General features: G+C 48.2%; 1 protein-coding gene across 1 annotated transcript in view; it reads left to right on the forward strand.

The window, feature by feature from the left end:
- CTTNBP2NL (CTTNBP2 N-terminal like) overlaps positions 1-10,002 on the forward strand; it is a gene marked incomplete at its 3' end in the record, with an annotated part of 34,792 nt that extends 24,790 nt beyond the window's left edge. Inside the window, exons 2-4 of the mRNA XM_084242668.1 lie at positions 2,919-3,149; positions 7,128-7,235; positions 8,527-10,002. Coding sequence (XP_084098794.1) covers positions 2,919-3,149; positions 7,128-7,235; positions 8,527-10,002 — 1,815 coding nt within the window. The remainder of the gene's footprint in view (positions 1-2,918; positions 3,150-7,127; positions 7,236-8,526) is intronic.
- Positions 10,003-10,690: the final 688 nt, after the last annotated feature.

The raw sequence follows: 10,690 nt of genomic DNA on the forward strand, positions 1-10,690 counted from the left end.
CCCTTTCCTTATAATTCATGCTCCCTGGTGCACAAACATGCTTATGTCAGGGTTAGGAGATGGTTATCTGTAATTTAAAGGAACAAACTGTTTCGCTCATCTTATTTCTAGTGTACAAATTATATAGTTATGACAATTCTCCAATAATGTCATCGCACAAGATGGTTGTAGACAAGCCAGAAGTAAAAGCCAAGGCTTCCAACTCTGCTTTGAACAATTGCCAGCTGATAGCAACACAAATCAGTAGCGTAAGGCTCAGTGATTCCTGGATCTTGAACTTGGATAGTCTAATGAATAAGGAGACATCAGATTTTCAACAGTGAAAAAGATTTCTGTGTTATAGAAACTACACGTTTGCTTTAATTTCCTGTGGGTTTTTCTTTTACGCATTGCAATTAAACTGTGAATTTCCCTTTCCTTTCAAGTTGGCTTCCTATTTATAGACTGTGGTGGTAAGAAAATAGCTCCTAATAATTTTTTTAAATTGATACATGACAATTTCCATAACTAGATTTCATTTGAAACCATGTATTATATAGTAATTTGCCATGCTTTTTTAAAATTGAGCTAACATTGGTTTACAACACTGTGAGTCAGAGGAATAGGGTCACACCCCTCTGATGTATATCACCACACCGTAGCAAACACTCCTAGTCTTCCACCATAGTCCATTTGAGAATGTTTCCTCAATGCTGAATTAACAGGGCTTTTTTTAATTATAAAATGTCTCAGGAAACTTTTCAATTTAGTGAAATAATTGTTAATGTTACTCTGTCCTTTCGCACATAATACGTGGTGCTCATGAAGTGCCACCTGTAAGGTGCTTCCTAGGAGCAACTGGAGACGAGGAAGCCTGAGTGTCTCCCCACTGCCCGCCTGCATGGGCCCACATTCCCTGCTCCTCCTCTCTCTCATCCGCCAAACTCCCTGAGCCCTGACGGGAGCAGAAAGAAGAGTGGGAGGTAGCCACGGAACAGACTAGAAGAGGGTGGAAGTTAGCAGCAGGTAGAAGGGATTTTGTCTCCTGTAGTTGGGACCACTTCTACCCTGACCCCACCAAGAACTGAGTGAGGTTCTGCATGTACTAGTCACAGATCATCCTGTGTTACATTATGGAAATACTTCTTTCATATCCTTTATAGCCACCTGGTTAGATGTCTGAATATATAAACTCAAAATTATCACGCTGACGGTATTTTAGAAATTCAGATGCCATAACAGAAAAGATATAAACATTAAGTAGAAGCAGTAAACGTCGTGGTTAAGGACACAGACTTTAGAAGCAGGCTGCGTGGGTTTAAATCCCAGTGCTGATAGCTTCTGGATGACTAACCTGGAAAAAGTTACTTGACCTCTTTGTGAATAATTTTCTCATTTGCAAAGTGGAGATGACAGCACTGCCTTTAGGGTTGTAACATTTAAGTAAGTTAATATAAATATGAATGCTTAGAACCGAAAGAGTGCTGGGGGGGGGGGGTGCTATAAGGGTCAAGGACAGTGGCCAGGTAGAGGACAAGTCACTGTGGGTTCTCACCCACGCACACAATTGCAAGACCACTGACGCTCAGGGAACAACAATAATGGGGTTTATTTAGCAAACAGGGGAAACAAAGCGTTCTAAGGCCACAGGCAGCCATTTATCTCACCCCAGATAGTGTCCACAGTGTCCAGAAGTCCTAAACAAAAGTTGCTGTCACACCAGTGAGGGCCTAGAGCTTGTGGCAGCCGGCAGGCAGAGGCCAGGATCCAGCTCCCCTCAGCTGGAGGTGCTCACAGGTGGAGCTGCTGAGATGACGCTGCAGCAGCCACAGCCTGGAGGTGGGACTTGATAGCACTGGACGCTGGGCCAGACAGCAAATGAGGCAGCAGCACTAGGAGGCGGTGCAGACTCTCAGGAGCAGTTAACAGCTCTTAGAGGTGACCGGACACAGTGCCAGTCACCTGTCAACAGTGCTGGCCACCACCAGCCACCAGTGTCAGAATCATCGTGTTAAAGTTCTTTGTGAGTTGTTGGCCCACACCAGCAACCAACAGCCCTTTGAGACACCAGGCCCAGGGCCTCTGGTGCTCCTTTCAGGTGGTGTCAGAGGCAGGGCCAGACGGCAGTGACCCCCAGCCTCTGCAAAGCTTTTCGGCTTCTCTTTGGCTTTTCTGCCTTCTCGGCTGCTTGTCCTTTCACCTTCTGTCTTTGGAGGCCAGAACAGCGCCCCCTCAGAGTCAGTCAGAGCCTAGTTTGTTCTAGGCTGGTTCCTGCCCTGCCTTATATACTCTTTCAGGGGCCCCCACCTGACTGGGCCATTTTCAATCCCGTGGCTGATTGGGCCATAGCACCAGTAAGCTCATAGCTTGCACCTGATGGGTCCATTCTGCGATCCAGGCACGAAATCCACAGGCCTCTCTACAGGCTGCAGCTGGAGGAGCCACAGCACTGGAGCTGGCCCAAGGGGGGGCTGTGCTTCTCCCGGCAGCCCTGCGCCAGGGGCTGCACGCCCTGGGGTGACATGGTAGAGGCCTCAAGCCATCCGCCATCACAGCTGGCCTCTACCTGCAGCCTGGGCCCCAGTGGTAGCAGGCGGTAAAATGCCCACCACCCGCTGCCACTTGCACTGCCCGCAAGGAGCTTTTGGGGCCCGGCACAAAACCACCACTGCTTTACCAGTGGCAAAGAGCCAGTCTTCACTTCAGCTTGTGCTGCAGGGCCCTGGCTTCACAACAATGTCTCATACATGGTTAGCACAGTCTGCGTATTTGTTCTCTTTCTCTATCATGCCACCTTTCTGATGTTTTCTGTATGTAAATGATCTGATTTGTAGTTCACAGGTTACATTCCTACAACACCACCTTTAATTTATAATCACTAGCAGATCCCCCTGCTCGATAATTTTAATAAGCAAAATGCTTATTTTTCCTCTTTCCAGGCCCAACACAGAGATACTTTCATTGAAGAACGCTATGGAAAATACAACATCAGTGATCCTTTAATGGCCCTACAGAGAGACTTTGAGACACTGAAGGAGAAAAATGATGGCGAAAAGCAGCCAGTCTGCACAAACCCCCTCTCCATTCTCAAGGTGGTGATGAAGCAATGCAAAAACATGCAGGAGCGCATGCTGTCCCAGCTGGCCGCCGCTGAGAGCAGACACCGCAAGGTATGTGGCGATTTGATAAATAAGGCCTAGTACTTACTTGGCAGCTGCCAGTGTTCACATGAATTCAGCTGGGAGGTCTCAGATGTCAAAAAGCCCAGTAGCTTACCTAGGAGCGTGAAGACAAAAAACACAGGTTACTGCAAATGTTAACTTTAGGGAGTGTGCCAGACACACTATCTAAGATGGCATTCCTTCTTGATGGGACACTCAGGAATATTTGGTATGTTTCTTCAGCTCTTGATCATCCAGACTTTGGCAACAAGTGGGGGTTTGACCAAACTAGTAGCTGAGCAGAGCATTTTCTTTTTGTTTACCCAAATGATAAATAGAAAGATTAACAGGTATTTAGGGAATGCTATGTGAGAGAGAGAAAAAGAGAGAATTTTCCTGTCTATAAACAAACCAGCCAATAGATTAATGTATTCCTAGTTTTGAGTTTCATTTCATTCACTTCTCAGGAAACCATAAACAATCCCTGGGGTTGTTTAAAGCTGTTCTCCCTTATTCAGGAAGAGAGAGAGAGAGAGTTTCCAGGTCTTGCAACCCCTAAGTTAGGAAGGCAAACCTGTGCGTTCCTCCACCTCATCTCATTGGAATTCTGGTGCTTGTGATTTTATTCCACTACTTGCCATTTACTGGCCTATAAAAGGTGTTTAGCTAAAATCTACATTTTTTTAAACTATCAGTTTACATTTATACCAAAAAAGAGAGTGCATTTTGTTGAAAACATTTGATTCTAAAAAATTGGATTAGCAGCTGCAGTTTAATGGACCATCATTTGCTTTTCTGGTTACCTGCATTGGAGCACCATCTGCTTAAAACACCTTGGACAGATTGCTTAGGGTTTTTTCATGCAAGATTTTTCTTTCCCTGCACCAATTCAAATGAAAGGCCAGAATGGAGGTTATTAACCATGGATGAGACACAGATATTCCGTGATACTCCAGAAAATACATAGAATGCCAAAAGCTTATGCATTTTTGTAAAAAATGAATTTTTTTCTTACTTTTAATTGAGTTCTCCAAGTTTTCCAAGACCCAGAAAAGTTTAACATCTGGTCTAGAATGAGTAATCTGAAGGTGTCTGTGGGTTGGAATTAGTAGCTGAAATTTGGGATCCTTTAAGAAAATCTCCACAACATCCTTGAGAGGCGAGCCTTCCGCTCACAGGTGAGTTACTCTGCACACTGGCTGGCGTGCCCACAGGACATGTGGTGTTGGTGTCATGTGTGGCTCTAGGTAATTGGGGCGACGGAGAAGTTAAAAGAATTCAAAATTCCTCAAACTCACTGTGGCATTGAGGGCAGGTGCAGTCCACACCCAAAGGGCTCCCCCCTCCACTTGGGGTGATTTGTGGAGAAGAGGGAGCAGCAGCTGCCTCCCCTGAGCATCTGTTCCCTCAAAAAAAAAAAATTCCTTAAACTGTATTTCCATGTAAGATTCTATGAGTGTTAAATTTTCTTAACCAACTGCCTTCTGTTAAGTGTTTTGCCAAAGCGGAAGTGACTTTGTTAGACGTCAAGTAGCTGGTGGCGGGTTATATGAGGGTGCTCTAGTCCCAGTTTGCCCGAGTCCCGGCTGATGCCCACTGCTTGGTGTAGTTACTAACTCTGCCCCTTGGACTCTCAGAAGTGCGGTGGTTTGAACAGAAAATTACATGATTCCTTTGCTTGTTTATGAAAAATACAGAGAGTTCCCTAGTTCTTCTTCCCAATCCCTCTTCTCCCCAACACTCGGGAACTACTGTTTTCTTCTTTTTTTAAAAAGATTTATTTATTTATACACACACTGGGTACAGTCAGAAGCGCGGGAGGGCGAGAGAATTCACCAGAGCCAGAGCGGGGAGCAGAGCAGGCAAAAGGACCGAAGTACACTGCTGAGGGGAGCAGTGGGCGAGACAGGAGAGGTCTGCTGCTCCATGTGGGTTGCTCCCTGGCCAGGGATTGAACTCATGCTGCAGAGGCTGCTGCTAGCTTCATAGTGCTAAGAATTAACCCCTTGTGCCACCAGGGAGGGCCCCTCATTCTGTTTCTTCGGGGGAGAAACATCTGGCTTAGGCCTGGACAGTAGGTGGTGGCTGCTGACAGTCTATGGGCAGGAATCAAGTTGAGGGGCCAAGGAACTAATTCCTGTGTAACGGCAGGATGACACAGGGCAGGATCTCTATAACCCGAGCAGACAGGGTAAAGGAGAAGAGTCCTAGAGCCCTCGGTGGCTTTTGCAGGCTTCTATTGGGATTTACCAGGTACCTGGCTGGCAAGGGGCTGGCAGGCCTCCCGGCCCCCAGAAAGTCTTCATGCTTTCTCTGCTCTCCGGCGTTCTCTGGTGGTCTCTGCTTCTCTGCTCCTTTCGCTCTTTCGTTCTCTTCTGCTCTCTGCTCTACTCACGTCCCTGTGACGCCGCCCTTATAAGCCCAGTCTCTTAGCCCAGGTGTACCTACTTACGCATACCCACACTCTGCCGCAGGTGCCCACCATCAGGCATGCATTCAGGACCGCAGATCCATCACCAATCCTAATGACGGGAGGGCAGAAAAGCCTGAAAATCACTTACCGTACACTCTGCAAGGACAGACTTTGAGTCAGTGCCCTTGCTTTCGTCCCTCTTCATCCTCTCTGCTGCAGTGTCTGCCTCCTCTGGGTTCCACATCTCGTTGGGGCCCAGGAAGCACAGTAGCTTCCTCCCGCAGGCTGAAGTGTAATAGTTACCTCTAATCCAGCCTTTTCCTTCTTCAAATGTTTTTTTTTTTTTTAAAGATTTATTTATTTACGCATACAAGAGCTGGGGTACAGGCCAGAGATGCAGGAGGGGAGAGGATTCACCAGAGACAGAGTGGGGAACAGAACAGGCAGATTGACCAAAGTACACTGCTGAGGGGAGCAGCGGGCGAGCCAGGAGAGGTCTGCCTTGCCATGTGGATGGGTTGCTCCCTGGCTGGCCGGGGATCGAACTCGTGCTGCAGATGCTGTGGATTGCTTCATGGTGCAGTGCTTAATCCCTTGTGCCACCAGGGAGGCCCCCTCTTTCAAATGTTATCACACTTTGTGCTTACTGCGTTTTTATTCTTTTCATTCTCTTTCTGTAATTTGAGAGGTTTTCAGAAGAAAGAGGTGATGATCTACAATTGTCTTTCTATTAAATTGAAAAATTAGTTGTTTTTTAAAAACTGGAAGTACATGAAAATGTGGGGGGGGGGGTTTGTTTGTTTGTTTGTTTGTTTTGTGTGTGTGTGTGTGTGTGTGTGTGAGAAATTCATGACCCAGGAGATTTCCTCTCTCCATTCGTAAAAGATGTTCGTAGAGAAAAAATAATGAGAAATGGCCGCTGGGAGGACAGGGCTCCTCTGAAGCCTGAGCACAGCTACTAAGAAAGCCATTGCCCTTTGGAATATGGGAACAAGTTGTAGGCAGGGTCAGATGGAAATGCCTCTTAAATTTGTAGTTTCCTTTAACTTGGGCTTCATCCTTTGGCGCCAGGAGAAGTGGAATGGGGCCTTTCAACGTGCGGGATGCGTGTTACTGATTGGGCAGGCGCAGTTAGGACGTCATCTATTTGAAATGTTTGCTTTCAGGCTCCCTCTTGGTGCCTCCAGTGACTTGAGGATTGTGGGGACACCCTCAGCTTTCAGCTTCCTGCGGCCCTGTCTTCCTTTACCCCCCTCATCTGTCTCCCGCAGGGTCCTGGACCTATTAATTCTCTGAAGCTTCTCAACCCCTGCAGCTAATTAGTTGCCCCCATCTCTGTGTACAAGCCATTTTGTGCTTAGCTCAAGTAAAGCAGACACCTGACCATTCCCTAGCACGTAGCTGCGTGTCTTTCACCCTGCTGGACAGTGTGCTCCGTGGTGGTCCTGACTGGGGGTTTATTTATCTATTTCTAGAACTATCTTAGGTGCTTCATAGGCACTTTGTATTTAATTGTATTGTATGTGATTTTTTGATATTTGGAAGTGACTTTTTTCCCTTTAAATTCATTAAAGGTGATCCTCGACCTTGAGGAAGAAAGGCAAAGGCACGCACAGGACACAGCCGAGGGAGATGACGTGACCTACATGCTAGAGAAGGAGAGAGAGCGGCTGACTCAGCAGGTGATTCAGGCGGCGGGCTCCTGGCAGCATTCACCTAGAAATGCATTTCTCAAAGAGTGTTCTGCAGGATGTTAGTGTTGCTCAAAAAAGGATTTTGCAGTCAAATAAGTCTAGGGACAGCTGGATTGAACAAGTTTTTAACAGGTTTCTAGCCTCCAGTTGTTAGGCCCTTTCGTATGCTTCAGGAGAAGCACATAGTGAGTCTTCAGGAACAAGTAGTATTCTGTGTTTAGCAAATATGTTTTCATAAAATCTGGTTTTGACATAAATCAGTCACTAAAATACTTTAGGGAATACTAACTTCAAGTTTTCGTGTTTTCTTGACATGGGACACCCAGTGAGAATCCTTTTTGCATCACAACCCAGTCTGTAGCCACACATGCACACATGCCTGGAATAGCAATCTCCTGACATCAGCCAAGCCCTTACCCTTACATCGATGTTTTCTGTTTCATTTCTTTTTTTCTTTTTTTCTGTTTTTTTTTTTTTTGTTGTTGTTGTTTTTTGGGGGGTTTTTTTGCTTAGAAAACTGGGACATAGGGCAGAGGTGTGGGGGTGAGAGGATTCACAGGACATACAGTAGGGAGCAGAGCTGGCAGATTTTTACTGAAATACACTGCTGAGGGGAGCAGCGCCTTGTGGGTGGGTCACCACCCTGGCCGGGAATTCAACTCAGGCCTTAATGGTGATAGCGCTGAGACTTAACCCCAGGCCACCAGGGGTTTCATTTCTTAGCAGTTCTTGGCTTTCTAATTATTTTCCCCCCATCCATTAATAGGGCTCCGGGCTTGAGAACTTTTGATTAGAAGGGCTCCTTCAGCCCTCGCCCTCTCACTCAGAATCTCTGCGCCTGAAACAGGGTTGGGATGATGATTAAAACAGACTGCGTTTGTGTAAAAAGTATGATTCAGATGCAACTATTTATGTTTGTTTCTAAGACCAGATGGAATTATTACTGAATTTTTTAAAGTTTTGTTTTCAGCAGCATTCATGACAAAATTTGGTTTGTATAGCTTTCTGTTTTAATTCTAGCTCTAATCCTGGGGCCTAAAACACAGTGAGGGTTCACGTTCCCACTGTTAACTCTGAGACAGTTGAAGGACTAGAAGAGAAAAGCGCAGCGTGCACATCTTTGGGTTAGGTGTGCACCTGCTTCGGGGAGATGCCCTGAGCGCCGAGGCATGCGCCGTCACCCAGGGGCAGTCAGCCAGGAAACACCACGGGATGAGTCCGGCAGTATATCCCTTTGTATTCTTACTCTAATCAAGATGTGCGCTGGCTTTTTTTCCAGCTGGAATTTGAAAAGTCCCAGGTGAAGAAGTTTGAAAAGGAGCAGAAGAAGCTGTCCAGTCAGCTGGAAGAGGAGCGCGCCCGCCACAAGCAGCTCTCCTCCATGCTGGTGCTCGAGTGCAAGAAGGCCACCAGCAAGGCGGCCGAGGAGGGCCAGAAGGCAGGGGAGCTGAGCCTGAAGCTGGAGAAGGAGAAGAGCCGCGTGAGCAAGCTGGAGGAAGAGCTGGCGGCGGAGAGGAAGCGAGGCTTGCAGACGGAGGCCCAGGTGGAGAAGCAGTTGTCTGAGTTTGACATCGAAAGGGAACAGCTGCGAGCAAAGCTGAACCGGGAGGAGAACCGGACGAAGACTCTGAAGACAGAGATGGAGAGTCTGAAGAAGAGAGTGAAGGACCTGGAGGCCTCTCCCCAGCACAGCAGCCCCAGGGAGCTGTCGAGGAAACTGGTCTCCGTGGCCAAAGGCACAGCGACTGAGCCTCCTGTGCTGGTGTCTGTGTTTTGCCAAACGGAGAGTTTTCAGGCCGAAAGAACCCAGGGGAGCAACATAGCCAAGGGGACAGCCTCCGGGTCGCCTGGTCCCACCACTCCTGCCTACTGTTACGCAAAAGCCAATGGCCATTTTGACCCAGAGATCCAAACTTCCAAGGAGCCGACTGCAGGCAGCAGTGTAGAACACCAAGTGCCTCCACGAGAGAAGCCCGGGGCCCAGGAGAAAGCGGTGGAGAACGGCGGGTGCCCCCTGGGCGTGGACACCCCAGTCCCAGCGCCCAGTCATCTCCCCTCCAGCGGGAGCTCCCTCTCTCCCAGCAGCACCGCCTCCTCCTCACTCACGTCCTCTCCTTGCTCTTCCCCAGTGCTAAATAAGCGCTTGCTGGGCTCCTCCGCCAGCAGCCCCGGCTACCAGTCGTCCTACCAAGTAGGGGTCAACCAGCGGTTCCACGCGGCTCGCCACAAATTCCAGTCCCAGGCAGATCAGGAGCAGCAGGCCAGTGGTCTGCAGAGCCCCCCGTCCAGGGATCTGTCCCCCACCCTCATGGACAACTCTGCCGCCAAGCAGTTGGCCCGAAACACAGTCACTCAGGTGCTCTCCAGATTCACTAGCCAACAAGGGCCCATCAAGCCCGTCTCTCCCAACAGCTCTCCCTTCGGCACAGACTATCGGAATCTGGCCAGCTCTGCCAACCCGAGAAGCGACGCCAGCCATTCACCTACTCCAGGGAAAGTGTCCAGTCCTCTGAGCCCCCTGTCTCCGGGGATCAAGTCCCCGACCATCCCCCGAGCTGAGAGAGGAAATCCTCCACCCATCCCACCCAAAAAACCCGGCCTCACCCCTTCTCCGTCCACTGCCGCGCCACTGACCAAAACTCACACCCCGGCGTCCTCTCTGAGCGCCGCCGAAGACCTCGCCGGCAGCTGCTCTTCCAATGCCGTCGTGGCCAACGGCAAGGACGTTGAGATCCTTTTGCCGACCAGCAGCTAGTCCCCAGAGGGGCTGCTCCGCGCTTGACATTCCGTCAGATTTCACCCGAGAGCTCAGCGTCAAACCGTCGAGTCAGATCATGTTATTTATTTTGATAGTAGCGGAAACCATCTGTATAATACAGTTAGTGTAATTCAACTTTTTGTATTTTTTTAAGTAGACACTGAGTAGTTTGGGTTTTTATGACTCCCATCTTTGTACTAAAGCTAGAGAGGCACCTCAGAGACATCTCGAGCTCGACCTTCGCCATCGTGTTGCGATAGAGAAAGCTGGTGGAGCACCAGGTGGTGATTTGCTGTCTATTTTGGGACTAGAATCACTCAACACTCATTTTGAATTATGCAGACGTGGTTCATGCAGATTTTTATTCCAGATGAACATGTTTAAAAAGTGCCTGAAATAAGACTGCCATATGAATGTGATTCTGCAGCAAAAACACAAAACAGATCATTTTATTGCAGAAAATTAGATCCTCTGTGAATCCTGAATGTTAAAATCCAACACTGCTTTGAGTCCTCTTTTCTTCTGTTTAGCCCAAGCCTTGTGTTGAGAAGCAAGGCTGGGGGAGAGGCACCCACGAGGGCGCCGTGGGAGCGCGCTCATCCCGGAACTAGCTTTCATGTGCCCTTGAAAACCCTCCTGACAATGAAGCAGTTGGGGTGCTGATTTTTTTGTACTTTTGAGAATT

Source organism: Talpa europaea (genome assembly GCF_964194135.1).
Source record: "Talpa europaea genome assembly, chromosome: 9".
NCBI lineage: Eukaryota > Metazoa > Chordata > Mammalia > Eulipotyphla > Talpidae > Talpa > Talpa europaea.